The sequence below is a fragment of the Natrix helvetica genome, assembly GCF_964273705.1.
Source record: "Natrix helvetica genome assembly, chromosome: 2".
Classification (NCBI taxonomy): Eukaryota; Metazoa; Chordata; class Lepidosauria; order Squamata; family Natricidae; genus Natrix; species Natrix helvetica.
Genome location: NC_138552.1, coordinates 151,703,304 through 151,719,577, shown reverse-complemented (window position 1 = coordinate 151,719,577; position 16,274 = coordinate 151,703,304). Strand labels below are relative to the sequence as shown.

Here is a 16,274-nt window from a genome sequence, read left to right as displayed (position 1 = left end):
CCCACCATGAGCACTCTATAAGCCTCCTAAAAGCTGTGCATGCCCTTTTTTTGACATAAAACGGGCCATTTTTGCGAAAAATGTGCCGTTTTTTGGAGGTCTGTAGAGTGCAAAAACTTTCTTTTACATTTCCCTCTTCAAAATCCTGGTGCGCCTTATACTCCGGTGCATCTTATACTCCGAAAAATATGGTATATAACGTTTCACCTAAAATCCCATTCACCTGCAAATTATATCACCCTCTATACTTCACTTAAGGATATATGAATGGCTCAATACTCACTTGTGCATATTTTCCACTCCTATAACGATCATGATATAGTATGAAATTCCACTTTGTATAACAAAATGTAAGGCATACCTAGGAAAGAAATATTATGATAATGGCTTATTAATCCAAGTACCAATTCAGTTTTAATAAACAGAGAGAAATAAAACACTGCCTGATCTGCTCCTTTGTTGATAAACTGTTATCCATTAGAATTAAATTGAAATTTTAGACAAATGGAAATTACTCTAAAGCCATTTTCACCCATTGTACCCAAGTTTAATAAATGGGTCCTGTCACGATTCCTTTCTTTTGAGAATACACTAACTAATGTTTTGAGAATGAAATCCAGCACTCTTAATACTAACTCTAAGAAATAAAAGCACTGAAATGAAAAATCGAGCTACTTACCATCCAAAACAAAAAAGTGCAAGATAAAGGCCCAATAGTGTGGCAACAACATGCCTTATGAACGGACTAGTTTTGCTTGAATGTAGGTAAGTTCGAAACCACACAGCAGCCAGCAAGGCAAACAGTTGGCACACTACAAAGTTGACCTGCAGAGAAGAGACAATGATTATTAAAAACATTAATATTCATATAATTATATGCTGAGGTTGATTTTCTGTTTATGTAACAACAAAACAAAATAAAAATGGCAAACTTTTAAAAAGTCATACTTGATAGTCATAGGAATTGTTGAGGAAACTGGTGGGATGAACAACAATAATTAAAGCACTTTATAAATTAAAAGTATAAAAAGTTAACTATTAACTAACATGTTTTTATTGAATTATAGATACATGTTTAGGGCGAAACTCATGTAAGAAAAGAACTGCTGGTGATGTGTAAGAATTGTATTGCCTAATATTTTTAATTGAACCAAGATAGAAAAATAAATGTTATAGTTATAAATTAAGTACAGTGTAGGTAAATACCTAACTCATTTCTGTGTCCATATAGCGCATTAGCCATCAACTTACAACCACATTTGAGAATGAACTTACATCATTAAGCGATGTGGTTGTTAAGTGACCCCTGATTTTACAATCTTTTTTGCCACAGTCGTTTAGAAGATCATACAGGTGTTAAGAGGATCCAGCTTTCCCCATTGACTTTGTCAGAATCCACCTATGAAGGTGGCAAATGGCAATAATGTGACCTTGGGATGCTGCTACCGTCGTATATGCATGCTGGTTACCCAGAACTTAAATTCTGATATGTGACACTGGGGAAACAACAGTCATAAGTGGAAGAGTTGATCATAAATAACTTTTTTCAGTACTGTAACTTCAAATGGTCATTAAGCAAATTGTCATAAGTTGAGGACTACCTGTAAACATCGTATCATATTTTCCAGGGCAAAAAAGGAAACTGTGGAGCACAGGAACACATATGTAGGACATAGTAGAGCTAATCAATCAAAGGAAACAGTTGCAAATGCCCTCCATCCCCCCTCCTCCACAAAATGTGGATTTGCCTTATCTATTTTTATTGGGCAATTATCCCACAGGTGGCACGCGGAGCCATTTGCCAAGACAAGCGAGGCATTGCCCTGTCAGCTGGCCAGTGTGCCTGCGAGTGCTGGCCAGCTGAGTTCAGCCTTTTTTAAAGCCATTTTTCGCCCTCCCCAGGCTCCAGAGGCTTTCTGGGAGGCTGGGGAGGGCGAAAACAGCCTCCCCCGCCTCCCCCTTCGAGGCCATCCGGAGGCTTCAGGAGCTTCCCTGAAGCCTCCGGAGCGCAAAAAACCAGCCGTATGGGCAAACCGGAAGTTCAGGAATGGACTTCCGGTTTGCTTGTAGGGTCGTTTTTTGCCCTCTGGAGGCTTCAGGAAAGCCTCCTGAAGGTCTTTGAAGACTCCAGAGGGCCTTGGGGGGGGGAGACTGTTTTCACCCTCCCCAGGCTCCTATAAAGCCTCTGGAGCCTGGGAAGGGTGAAAAAAGCATGCAAAAAATGGGGGGAGCGCCTCTCATGCGCGCATGCGCACTGGGGGTGTTTCACGTTGCATTATGGGTGAGGCCGCCTGCGCACAACCCACCTGCGCTCCCCCCCCTTATGGCACGCAAGCCAAAAAAGGTTCGCCATCGCTGTCTTATAGCATTATGAGGAATCAGGAGAACGATGAGAAATCTACTGTATTCATCTCGTTTCAAGTAGGGCTGGGTTTGGGGTTTTAACTCACACTTTCAGAATAAAAGTTCCAAATCTGTTTTTTTTTTTTAAAAAAAAATCCCCAATTTGCATTATTGTTCATACACGCAGAAGAAAAAACATCTTTGCTGTATTTGGACTGTAAAGGCAATGAAATAGATGGCAAGGGAACTGTCTGTGTTCTAAAAGAATGGTATTAAGAATTTATTTCAGAAACTTGTATTCTGTAGATATATTGCAATGGCAGCTGTAGCTTTTAGAAAGGCCGAAGAGTTACAGTTGAATTAAGATGGATTCTTTTCTCAGAACAGGTCCCAAAGCAGATAGCTAATACCTGAAGATATTGCTCAGCAGCTTTTTCAGTTTCAAGTGCTAAAAAATTTAAAGCAGGGAAAGGACAATAAAGGAGAACAATGTTAAAGCATAGCTGCCATAGATAAAAATGCAAAGTAACAGCATATTTAATAATCGCATGCATTGTAATTCCATGCAAAGGGGGCTCCAAACATTATTGGAAAGAAGGTGGATATAGCACCAGATGCCCATTTCTGATTTAGCAGAATTCGCAACATACAGAAATTGCACCGCAAACTTAGAAATAAGGTGGAGAAAAACCAAAGGGAGTTGAATTCCTTTTTATTAAATCAAACACAGTATTGAGTTTCAATTGGCCTTCTTGGCTTTTTCAGAAAGTCTTAAAAGCTTGGATAACTAGTTAGTTGAACCTGTCAGGAGCTGTCAACTAACTGCTGGTTGATGTTGTCCTTGGTTGCCATTATGTTTTTTTTTTATATTGTTTATTTTGTATCCTTAGTTTTTAAATTCTGTTAGCATACCCGAAATTGCTAATATATAAACCATATAAATGGATTAAATTAATATATATATATATAGACAATAAAACATTGTGCCAAGAACAGGCAGCGTGCTCATGTTACGGAGCATCTAATTTATCCCGAATGTTTGTTTAAAACCATGACTCAATTCAGAAATTTGATTACAGCAGATGCCATCACTGTACAGTGAAATGGCAGCACATGTCCTGTAGTTGCCATTTGGTGATTTGGTAAATAGGATTTTTTTTCCTTATAAATTTTCTTACGATTATTGCTTTTTTTAGCTTTGTTGTATTTGATTTATGTTTTGACTGTTAATTATTGTAGATAGTCAGACGTTTTGTGAATTGTGTAATTTCTAAACACAGGTAGTCTTTGACTTACAACCATTTGTTTAGTGACCATTTGAAGTATAACAACTCTGAAAAAAGTGACTTATGGCCAGGTTTCAAACTTATAACTGTAAGTCACTTGATCAAAATTAGGCAGTCTGTACACTGCAGTATCCTGGGCTCATGTGATCACCATTTGTAACCTTTCCAGCCAGCTTCCAACAAGCAAAGTCAATGGGGGAAGCTGGGTTTGCTTTATGACCATGTGATTCACTTACCGACTGCAGTGATTCACTTAATAATGATGGCAAAACCGGTCATCAAATCAGGTATGGCTTCATTTAACAACTGCCTTCTTAGCAATGGAAATTCTGGTGCCAGTTGTAGTCATAACTCAAGAGCCACCTGTCACCAATTTATCACTATCCCTAATTTAAAAAGGGAAGTGTAAACAAAGGAATCCTAAGAAAGGATTGATATTGGAACTTATTTATAAATGCAAGGGTGGGGACAGAATGAAGGAATGACTTTATCTACTTGTTGTTCTCCAACAGATATTGTGCCAAGCCAGGCTCCAAAGTTAGAAACAAGCTCAGTCACAGAGGAAATATCCTTCGATAGAGAGGTAGAAAAAAAAGAAATTGGATCCAAATCCCATTTCACACATGCGCGCGCACACACACACATGTTATTTCGGCAAACTAGTTATATCTATTTGCCATTCTCAAGTATATCCACAAAACAAGTTTCATCCTCTCTCAGATCTCTGGCCCATCTCTGCAGAGCTATAAAGTGATTTAGACATTTCCCCTTTTCTTTTGGGGTGTTTGTTTAACATGTAAATAGAGCAAATTAGGCTACGATTCTCAAAAGAATTAGGGTAGATCCATAGTCACCTTTGGCAGAGCATGGTAGAAGATTTGCCAAGGCTTAAGAATCTGTGTACTGAATGGAATATTTCCCAGAGATTTCTATCAGAGCCATTTTTCTCTTATGTCTAAGTTACAGAAAGTAAGGAAAGCTGTTCAGCATCCCAACACCATTTCACTTGGTTGCACCATTAGCAAGTGCAGCATCTGAACAAACAATCTTATGTCTAGAATGTGTGGCCGCTAAACTATTTAAGACACAATGCTTCTTACTGTGTCTTCTTTACAGAATTACCCAGGGTGGGGGTAGGATGGGAAGGGAATCAAATTCCTTACTTTCCAAGGTCAGGAAGGCTTTTGAAACCATTCTTGCAAAGCTTGAAATACTAAGTCTGGCGCAACCTCACTGTAGTAATGTAAGCTACTATTCAAAGACACTGCAACTTACAAAAGTTCCAGTGAATTCTTAAAGAGAATCCACATTAAAACTGAAATGCCCAGATCCTCTAGTGATCAAAACTAAGAATAGGCTCTTTGATTTGTAAAATATATCATGCATTAGATTGTACTACAGCTAATAAACTTCATCTCACCTGACATGCAATCAATAAAGTTTAGCTTTATATAAAAGCAAAGAATGACTTAGAAAGCTTGTGATAAACCTAAGGTCATAGCTTTTCAAAATTATGTTTCAAATTTCCATTTACACTTTTTTTACAGCATCACCGGGCCGGAAAAAAAAGTGTTATTTGTTCTAATAAACACATATTACAAAGAAAAGGACCAACACTTCTTAGACTCACATTCATTTGTACAATTAATCCTTTCCTAGGAAAATGTAAGGTTGTTTTTTTCTTTGACATAAAATATGCACCAATACAGCATTTTGTGTCTGTGTGCATATGTGTTTCATATCAGTGAAAAATGCAAAGAGCAAAGATGAAAATCAATAGAAAGGGCAAAAATCCCATTAAGCATACTAAATAATGCATCTGGAAGACCAGTGAAACTGAAAGAAAATATTACTTGAGAATCAGACTTTCCAAAACTAAATGCCAATAAAATGAGTACTGTACTGTAGATTGACACCTTTTCTAAGAGGGGATCTTTTCATTATGTCTTTTACTATCAGCTATGTCTAATCCTCTTCCCTTTCTTTGTCTTTCAGAAGTTCTCCAAGATTCACTCTGCAATGCAAGTGGGGAACTTGTAACTTTCCAGGTATTGCTGAACTACAATTTTCAGAATCCTTCCTCACCAACATGTTTTTAAGTAACATTTAGGTCACAAGTTCTTCATTCAACTGTCACTTAAAAAACATTTCACTCTGCTTTCACTTTATGCTTTTACTTAAAAAACTTGCTGATAGTTAGGCTCTGAAATTTACTATAAGGCAACATTTTACTTTTTAAAAAAGAAAGATATTTGGGTACATCCTGACAGTAGAGGGATCTTGGAGTCCTAGTGGACAACCAATTAAATATGAGCCAGCAGTGTGCAGCAGCTGCCAAAAAAGCCAACATAGTTCTAAGCTGCATTAACAGAGGGATAGAGTCAAGATCCCGTGAAGTGTTAATACCACTTTATAATGCCTTGGTAAGGCCACACTTGGAATACTGCATCCAGTTTTGGTCGCCATGATCTAAAAAAGATGTGGAGACTCTAGAAAGAGTGCAGAGAAGAGCAACAAAGATGATTAGGGGACTGGAGATTAAAACATATGAAGAACCATTGCAGGAACTAGGTATGTCTAGTTTAATGAAAAGAAGGACGAAGGGAGACATGTTAGTTGTATTCCAATGTCTCAGGGGTTGCCACAAAGAAGAGGGTGTCAAACTATTCTCCAAAGCACCGGAAGGCAGGACAAGAAGCAATGAGTGGAAACTAATCAAGGATAGAAGCAACTTAGAACTGAGGAGAAATTTCCTGACAGTTAGAACAATTAAACAGTGGAGCAACTTTCCTCCAGAAGTTGTAAATGCTCCAACACTGGAAGTTTTTTAGAAGAGATTGGATAAACATTTGTCTGAAATGGTATAGGGCAGCGATGGCAAAACTTTTTTGGCTCATATGCCATAAGCGGGGGGAGCGCAGGGGGGTCGTGCACAGATGTGCCTCATCCATAATGCAGTGCGTGAAAAAAAAAACCAGCACTCATGCACGCATGACAGGCGCTCCCTCCCATTTTTGCATGCTTTTTTCCCCCTTTCATGGCTCCAGAGGCTTTCTAGGAGCCTGGGGAGGGCGAAAACAGCCTCCCACCCCCCGGACCCTCCGGAGGCTTTAGGAGCTTACCTGAAGCCTCCGGAGGATAAAAATGACCCTACAAGCAAACTGGAAGTGACTTCCGGTTTGCTCATAGGGTCGTTTTTTGTCCTCCTGAGCCTTCAGGGAAGCCTCCGGAAGGCCCCTAAAGGCTCCAAGGGTTTAAACCGTTCCCATGGGCAAACCAGAAGTCCATTCCTGAACTTCTGGTTTGCCCTTAGGGCTGGTTTTTTGCGCTCCAGAGGTTTCAGGGAAGCTCCTGAAGCCTCCAGAGGGCCTCCGGGGTGGCGGGGGAAGGCTGTTTTCACACTCCCCAGGTTCCTATAAAGTCTCTGGAGCCTGGGAGGGCGAAAAATAGCTTTAAAAAAGGCTGAACTCTGCTTGCAAGCCTGCGCATGCATTCTCCTGGAGCCCCTTCCCGGCTGGGGGACACTCCAAGACAGTCCCACCATCCTTGCCAGGCGCTGGGTCAGTCAGCAGCCCACGCACTGCCGCCATGTGACTTTTCCATTTCAATGAGAATTTTTCTAAAACTTTTTAAATTCTCATTGAAATGGAAAGTTTAAAAGAAGATGGTCAATTCTCTTTGAGAAGCGGTTTGCAATAAATATTGGGTCACCTATAGCAAGCAATCCACAGACAAATATGATCTCCTAGGAGTAGGAAATTTAGCACCAGGACAATGAGTGTATCAGTGTATCATGAGCTCAGGGAGACCAGAGAAAGAATATGCTGCAGCTCAGGGATTTCTTGGCAAATCAAAGCTCAGGAACTTCCAAAAGTTGCAGCCACCCCAAGCTGGACAAGCAGTGCAGCACAGAAATCAGAAGAGACAACACAAAGCCACCACACCACAAGGAAGCCCCAACAGTGCGACACAAAGCCACCAGGTTCTGCGAACTGCAAAGAGGCTACTTTTGCACTGCAGCTCTCTCTCTGGCTGCTAGAACCCTGAGCTGCAGTAGTGTAAAACCCAACCAAGCCTAGCCCAGGAGTCACAGTTACCCTCATCACCCTGCACTCCAAGGCCTCTGCCACACCGCACTCTGCCACCCCAATTGACCTGTAAAGGTTGTAAATGCAAGGACTGGTTGTAAAGTTATCTTTTCATTACATCATAACTATGAACAGTTGCTAAAATGAGACAATCACTAATTGAGGAGTATCTGAAAATGCCTAATGGAATGCTTTCTATAATTCTAAACTCTGTAATTATTGAACTCGATTCTAATATGACACTTTTCAAATCAGATTTAAATGTAGCTTCAAGTTTTGCAAATTACTGGCGAAAGGAGCAGAATGATGAAACAATGTTCAGGTAATTCAAAAAAAAAAGCAAGTATTATCAAACTAAGAAATTCAGTAGAGGTGTCTTGATTCTGCTCCTGCCTTTCAGAGACTCACATACACTTTCACTCTGTTTCTCATTTTCTCACATGTGTGCAAACACAAAAGAAACAACAACATTCAGACTAAATACTTACAAAGGAGATAGCGAGAAACCTACATAGTTCACTGCTTAGATAAAGTTTGGGACTTAGTATTTTACGCACCACGGAGCAAGATGTAAAGTTACTTTATTTGTAAATGCCGTTACAAATGCAAAAGTAAAGAAATTACTATGCTACCTAATTATTTTTTTACTTATATGTATAAACAGTTTTCATGTTTTAAAAGTATTGATTAAAAATTCTCCCTCCCACATTACTTTTGTTACATACAGAATGCTGACCTATGGCAGTTTTTCAATTTACAACAATTAAAATATCTCAGCCAGTACACATGCCAGATACTTTTCCCATTTACAGATTTAAGTTACTAATGCGGGATTTGTTAGGGTAGCATTTGACCTAATTTTGTTACAGTTCTATCTAGGGAGATAGTTCACACCCTAAAAAAGAATACAAACTGATTACAGTATCTTTTTCAAATGGGAGGATCCCCTCATATTTTATCTAGCATTAGAAAGGGCCATTGTTAAGGCTATGATTCAGAAATGAATAGCCATATAAAGATTTGATGAATGCTTGCCTAACCATTATATAAACAAGAATGGGCCAAACTATGGGGAAATATGTACTTTTCCCATCTGGTGAATGGTTAGTAAGTCAAACAGGATCGATTTTCTATTCCTCCCACCTATTAAAACCAAGTGGGTGGTGATGAAAGAAATTCATGCTGAATTTCCTTTGAAAGAAAGCTCACCTGACTTCAAATGCAATCTTCATTTTGCAGTAGACTAGAGGACGAGGTCACTGCACTCTGCAAAATATTTTAGGCTGGATTTTTTTTTATTATATTAATCCATCATTTCAATATATAGCCTGCCTTTCTATACAACAGTATGGAGTAAAGCAACTTTTTAAAACATTAAAAACCTGCCAATAAGACAGTCAAGGTCAACCAGACACAGGTAATCCAGGACTTAAAACCGTTCATTTAGTGACCGTTCAAATTTACAATGGCACTGAAAAAAGTGACATGACCGGTTTTCACACTTAACAACTGTCACTGCATCCCCATGGTCACAGGATCAAGATTTGAGTACTTGGCAACTGGCACATTTTTATGAAGTTTGCACTGTCCCATGGTTATGTAATCACCATTTGAAACCTTCTCAGCCAACTTCCAACAAGCAAAGTCATTGGGGGAGGGAGAGTCAGATTTGCTTAATGACTGAATGATTCACTCAACAACTGCTGTGATTTGCTTAACAACTGTGGCAAAGAGGTAGCAAAATGGGAAAACTCATTTAACAACAGTCTTGCCTAGCAACAGGAATTTTGGGCTGGATTGTGATTGTAAATTGAGGACCATATGAGATGTTACAGCTCTTTTAATGGCCGTTTAATAATCATCATCACCATTAAAGGATGAGTTACAAAATGATGGAAACACTTGAAATCTTTAACCACATTCTTTATCTTACAAAGGGCAAAAGAGAACAAAAGTTTGGAGCAGTAGTGGAAAAAATAGGCATGGGAGAGGATGCCAAGTTATCCATTCTGGAGACAATTTTCCAACCACAGTTGTTCCACTGGATTTTTTAAACCCTAACCAAAGAGGGAACTCAAGTTTCAAATAAGCAAATGGAAGGAGATTGGCAAGAGTTTGAAATCACATCGAATATATTTTGCAGCCCTAATAGGGTTGCTAAAAAGGGATTATCTTTGGAATTCCCAGCAGGCTGCCTAAGGTTGCCAAAATACCTGCTGATACTTCTTTTGGTATACTCCAAGTGGCCAGACACAAAGAAAACTGCTAGCTTCCTCCGAGCACAGCAGTAGGTAGACCTATCTAAAAATAATCCTGGCATACTAATACTTTAATCTCAAATATGTCCCCCCTCTCATTGACAACATTTTGTAAATGTGGAGGGCCTTTTCCCAGTTATTTCAAAACTCAGTTTGTTAGGTTTATATCCTGCCTTTCCATGTGTAGCTCAATATTCCAAATATGCATTCAAGTGAAATCAGGTAGGGCATAAATCGAATGAATGAATGAATAAATAAATCTCACACAAAGCCATCACTGATATTAAATAGCATGCGAACTCATTCCTAGACTTTGTCTGACTTGTTTTGTGGTGAGATATTAAATGGTTAAGTCAAAGAACAAGCCTACCAGTGAACTCTGGTAGTGATCTTAATTTGAATAAAGATAAAACATTTAACGTAATAATTCCACCACATAATCTACCTTCAGATGAGAAAACTGTATATAGGTGATTAAAGGTGGCAAGATTCTCATTTTTCTCAAGCTTTTTCAGTATAAAAGAGACAAGATTTTCTTTTGTGAAAACAGTGCAGGCTTCAATTGTTGACAAGTTTGAAAACAGCTACTGCACTATATTTCATATGAAAATGAGAATTCTTTACAATTTGATATGCTGTGCCAACCTAAGGCTACTTGTTTACAGAAAGGGAAAAGGAGTTCAGGCAAGAAAGCAAAACTTTCATATAAAGGAGCTATTTAAAACAATCACTAGGGGCTGGAATTTGGGGCCAGTTTCTATTAATTACATAAACATGAAACACCTATCTCTCTCTGGTTTATTGGCTGTGGAATTCTGCAATAGAATTCTTGAAGCACTGAAGAGAGTGGAATTATAACAATCCTTTTTGAACTACAAGGCCAAATACTGGATCAATAAAACCATTCTTAGATTACCCAAATCTTCCAGCTCTGTTTCTTCCTATATATGTGATCATCTTTCTGTCAGAAATGGTGCAAGGTCTCCTTTTTGGGCAGGGGGTTAGACTAGAAGAACTATAAGGTCCTTTCCAACTCTGTTTTTCGGTTATCCCAAGCCAGAAAAGGAGATTATTTCAAAATATTACAATGGTTTCCACTGACAAGAAAATTCTCCTTTCCTACTATTTCTTGCAGACTAAAAATACATATTGGTCAAAACCAAATGCTGCCGTTCATAAAACATTTAAGTAACCCATTTCAAAAGAGTGACAATCGTACAGGTAATCCTCACTTAGTGTTTCAGGCACCATTCAAAATTACAACAGTACTGAATAAAGAGATTTATGATCCGTGCCCTAAGCACAGGTAGTCCTTGACTTACAACCACAATGGAGTCTAACATTTCTGTTGTTAAGAGAGACATTTTTAAAATGGGTTTTGCCCCACTTTGCAACCTTTCTTGCCACAGTTGTTAAGCAAATCACTACAGTTGATAAGTTAGTAACCTGGTTGTTAAGTGAATATAGCTTCCCCATTGGTTTTGCTTGTCAGAAGGCTACAAAACGTGATCACATGACCTTGGGACACAGCAACAGTAATAAGTATGATCCTTCAGAAGGCTACTGAGATCCCAGCCCCAGTTCTAGGTAGTTTAAGGACTACCTGTATAGCAGTGACGTGCGGTGAGGTTTATGGCTGGTGAGGCTGGTGACGTCATCAGGAAGGCGGGGAATGGGACGTGTGCTGGAGGCTGAGGCTGCCTCAGCCTCCAGCACACGCGATCCCATTTCCCGCCTTCCTGAGCGCGCTCCGCCGACTCGCGCTCCGCGGTCCCCAACAGCAGCTGCTTTTCAGTGCTTTTCTGTGCGTCTGACATTTAGGACATCCGGCTATCTACCTAAACACCAGACGCACAGAAAAGCACTGAAAAGCACTTCGCCTCCAAGCCACTTCGTCTTGATGACGTCGCTGCAGCTGCCGGGCGTGGACGGACGGAGGTAGCCAGAGTGGCGCCGAGGCGGTCCAGGCGGACGAAAGAGCGAGCAAGCGAGGATCAGGCAGCCTGATCCTCGGTCACTCGCCCGCAGGACTACCTCGGCACCACTCTGGCTACCTCTGTCCGTCCGCGCCTGGCAGCTGCGGCAATGTCATCAAGACGAAGTCCAGCGGAGGCAGAAATGTTGTCAGTGCTCCCAGACTTCGTCTTGATGACAAAGCCACGAAAGCGACTGGGGAATGATGAGAATCTTCCTGCCTCTGCTGGACTTCATGCACTCCTCACGACTGCAATATATATCCAGAAGCGGCTTTTGTGGCTAATGGGGTTTGGGCTTCCAGCCCAACAGCCCCTGCCACATCTGGACGTCTATTGCAGTCACGAGGAGTGCGCAAAGTACAGCGGAGGCAGGAAGGTTACTGGTGCTTCCGAGAACTCTCCTGCCTCCGCCAGTTGCCCAGCTGGCACTGCCCCGCGCGCGCACCTCTTCCTTCTCTTGCCTCCTCTTCCTCTTCATTCCCCAAAGGTTCTTCTCCTTACCGGAGCTTAGCGGGAGCCGTGTAAAAGGGATGGGAGGAAATATATATTATTATATATTATTTCATGATGAGAGGTGAGGCTCTGCCTCCCCTGCCTCCCCTGACCGCACATCCCTGCTGTATAGCCTTTAAAATCCTTTTTGTGGCCTCAGGAGATCTTCATGAAATGCTGCCAACATTCAGAAGCACAAAAAACGATAGCAATTTCCTGCTGATTTGGGGCAGGACAGAAAACAAAAATACAGTACAGTTGGTGAGCTCTCACTTTCAAAGCTTTAAACTTATTTTTTTAAAAAAAACTTTCTCACCCCAAAAAAGGAAAATTCCATCCTTTCTTATTTGCTACCCGTCACCTGCTGCTCTTGGTATGCCAAATAATAATTTTATTAGAAAGTACAGCCCTGCCCACAGAAAGCAAACACTCACTGTTGAATAAAGTGACTCAAACTGTTGCTATCTGCACTTTATTAATTTACTGATTAAAATCACACAGTTCTCAAAGTGGCACTATCCTAAAGAGACACGGGGTGGCATATTTCACGCTTTCTTGCCCTCATTTTAAGATGCAATTTTCCTCCTGTTTGAACAAATAATATATGAGAGTTATATTATTTTAGAGTTTTAAGTTTCTTACTCTTCAGCATTCAAGTGTTCTTGCTTAGCAATTTGTTCATGTGTTTAGATTCTTTCTAATAAAAGCATTTTACTGCATTTTGTTGCATAATTATATCACATACTTTGGTTTCTAAAACCAAAAGTACAGCTGATTAAGAAGGTAATGTTCTCCCAATATTATCAAGAACCGAAGCCCATGGTGTAAATGGATGAAAAAGGGTGTTGGTACTTACCTGAGACGCCTGTTCTCATAGTGGGGGAGGAGTATCCAGGATGGGTTGATCTTGTCCTCTCATTGATTGGACTGAGACAGATAAGTTCTTTAGGCCAGCCCCTGGCCACCAGGTACTACCCAGTTATCGGCGAAAAACTCTATCTGACTCGCTGTGTCATTCACTCCAGACTTTGTCTTAGATTTAAAACCTTTATTTATTTCCTTAACAGAACAGGTATTCAACCAAAGCAAACAACGGTTCCAACAACATTACAACTCAGGGAGGGGCCTGGATACTCCTCCCCCATTATGAGAACAGGCGTATCAGGTAAGTACCAACACCCTTTCTCCATAGTGAGGGGAGGAGTATCCAGGATGCGACGTACCAAAGCTTACACGTCTCTAGGGAGGATTACGCCTGTAGAGTATATGTACAGACTTATGCGTGGTGATGCGTTTCTCCTGCCCTGTGAACAGACTGTAACACCCTTCGCCCAAAGGAGGCTTCCACAGAAGCAAAGGAGTCCAACTTGTAGTTCCTCACAAATAGTGAGGGAGAAGACCACGTCGCTGCCCTACAGATCTCAGCCAGTGAGGCCTGGGTGGCCCAGGCCGTTGAAGTGGCCGCACTTCGTGTGGAATGAGCTGTGATAGACCTCGGTGTCTGCAGACCCCGTGCCTGGTAGGCGGTGGCAATAAAGGTCCGTAACAACCTGCCTATGGTGGTGGATGTCACCTTGTTCCCCAGGGACCCCGACTGGAAGGAGACAAATAGGGCTTCTGTTCTCCTGTTTGGCCATGTTCTTCTGAGATACGTAGATCCTCAGAGCCCTTCTTACGTCAAAGGGGTGCCACTTGCTTTCTAAAGGATGGGAAGGGTCCGGGCAGAAATTGGGCAATATCAGCTCCTGCGAGCGATGGAAGCAGGAGCACACCTTGGGTATGAATGAGGGGTCCAACTGTAGCACCACCCTGTCCTGGTGGAACACGCAGAGATCTTCGCTGGTAGACAGTGCCTGTAGTTCGGATATCTTCCTAGCGGAGCCAACCCTATGTCCAGGCCCGCCTGAAGGAAGTCCAGAACTTGAGCAACAGTGGGCCGAAACCACATCGTGGTCCCTGGAGGCGCACCATGAGGAGAAGGTGTGCCATGTAGCGCTGTAGATGCACTCCATGGAGAGGTCTGCGAGCTGCCTGGATAGTCTGTATAACCCTGGGGGAGAGGTGGTCTTCCCTCAGGATGCTCCGCTCAAGTGCCAGGAGGTCAGCTGGAGCCACTGAGGGTCCGGGTGCTCCAACAACCCCTGGCTGAGGGAGATCCTCTCCTGGGGAATCCTCCAGGACCTGTCCACCGAGAGAGATTGGAGGTCGGCAAACCGAGGCCAGTGAGGGGCACTCAACGCTACCTCCGCCCCTTCCTGTAAGATTTTTTGTATGACCCTGGGGATCAGGGGCAAGGGGGGATAGGCATAGAGGGGCCTCCATGGCCAGGGACAGCAGAGAGCGTCCACCCCTTCTGCCCCCGTGTTTGGTACCTGGAGTAAAACCTCAGGAGCTGAGCGTTGAGAGGGGTGCGAATAGGTCGACCACCGGGTGGCCAAAGTGGTTCACCACTTCCTCGAAGATTGCTGGCTGCAGCTTCGACTCCGAGTTGTCCACCTCGGTTCGACTGGGCCAGTCGGCTCTGATGTTGTCCACCCCTGCTATATGCTCTACGGTAATCGAGAGCAGATTCCTCTCAGCCCAATGTCCCAGTCTTTCGGCCTCCAGCATGAGTGACTTCAATCTGGTCCCCCACTGTCTGTTTATGTGCGCCTTGGTAGTGATATTGTCCGTGAGGACCAGAATGTGACTGCCCTTGACCGAGTGGCGAAAATGCAGTAGGGCCCAGCAGACCACCCTGAGTTCCAACCAGTTTATGTTGTGAGTTAACTCCGCCTGGCTCCATTGTCCTTGCACCAGCTGAGCCCGCAGTTGGGCGCCCCATCCAAACAAGCTGGCGTCCGTTGTTACCGTCACCTGGTCTGGTGCTCTGAAGACTTCCCCTTTTGATATTGCTGGGGATGCCCACCATGCCAGTGACCGGGCTACTTTTGCTGGTAGGATGACTTTGGTCTGAGAGCAGCTGTGCGCCTTCGCTGGAAAGGCAAAAGGAACCATTGAAGGTCTCTAGTGTGGAACGGAGCCCAAGGGACAATGCCAATGGTGGACACCATGGTACCTACCAACTTGGACAGAATGGCTAAGGACACCCTATGCTCCCTGGCTACCTGGGAGGCTAGCTGCCTAAGAGAGAGCTGTCTTTCTAATGACAGAGAAACCGTGCCTGCCTCTGTATCTATCAAGGTTCCTAGGTGGATCAGACTAGTGGAAGGGTGAAGGTGGCTTTTGGCCAGGTTTACCGAAAAACCGTGGTCTCTCAGGATTGACATAGTAATGTCTAGATCCCGTAGGGCACCCTTAAAGGAGGTTGACTGCAACAGCAGGTCATCTAAATAATCTTGATGTCAGGCCTGTAGTTATGTTCTTTTTAGGATCTTTGGCCTGCCACACTTTCTTATAATTTTCTATGCTGTTTCACTAGTGTAGTAGCTGGGAGAGTTGGAATTTTTCCATAGCCGTGCTAACATGCCTGTAGAATAAATTGGACCTTTAAGGATGTTTTGCCTTGGACAATGATTTATTTCTGCATGGTATTTAGAACCCTAACACTTGACTTCAAACAGGCTTCTGCCTCAGATGCACTGTCAATGCTGCCATTACCTTCATGAAAACTCGAGGGACAGACGAAAACCCGAAAGGCAAGGCCCGATACTGGAAGTGGTGCCCTAGGTAGCAGAACCTGAGATGTTGACTATGTTCTGGGGCTATAGGTATATGCAGGTAGGCCTCCGTGAGGTCTATGGAGGTAAGGAAATCTCCCTGCCTAACTCCTTCCAAGATGGAATGCAGTGAATGCACCTTAAACCTCCGATAGCCTATGAATCGGTTCAG

General features: G+C 42.3%; 1 protein-coding gene across 2 annotated transcripts in view; it reads right to left on the bottom strand.

Moving 5' to 3' along the window:
• The window catches only part of MBOAT2 (membrane bound glycerophospholipid O-acyltransferase 2), a 102,545-nt gene that overhangs the window by 74,924 nt on the left and 11,347 nt on the right, over positions 1-16,274 (bottom strand). For both annotated transcript variants that reach the window (XR_014174407.1, XM_081941698.1), the window contains exons 2-3: positions 680-825; positions 284-361 (exon numbers count right to left, since the gene is read on the bottom strand). Coding sequence is in view for 1 of the 2 variants with exons in the window: in XM_081941698.1 (XP_081797824.1) it covers positions 284-361; positions 680-825 (224 nt within the window). In the remaining variant the exon portion in view is untranslated. The remainder of the gene's footprint in view (positions 1-283; positions 362-679; positions 826-16,274) is intronic.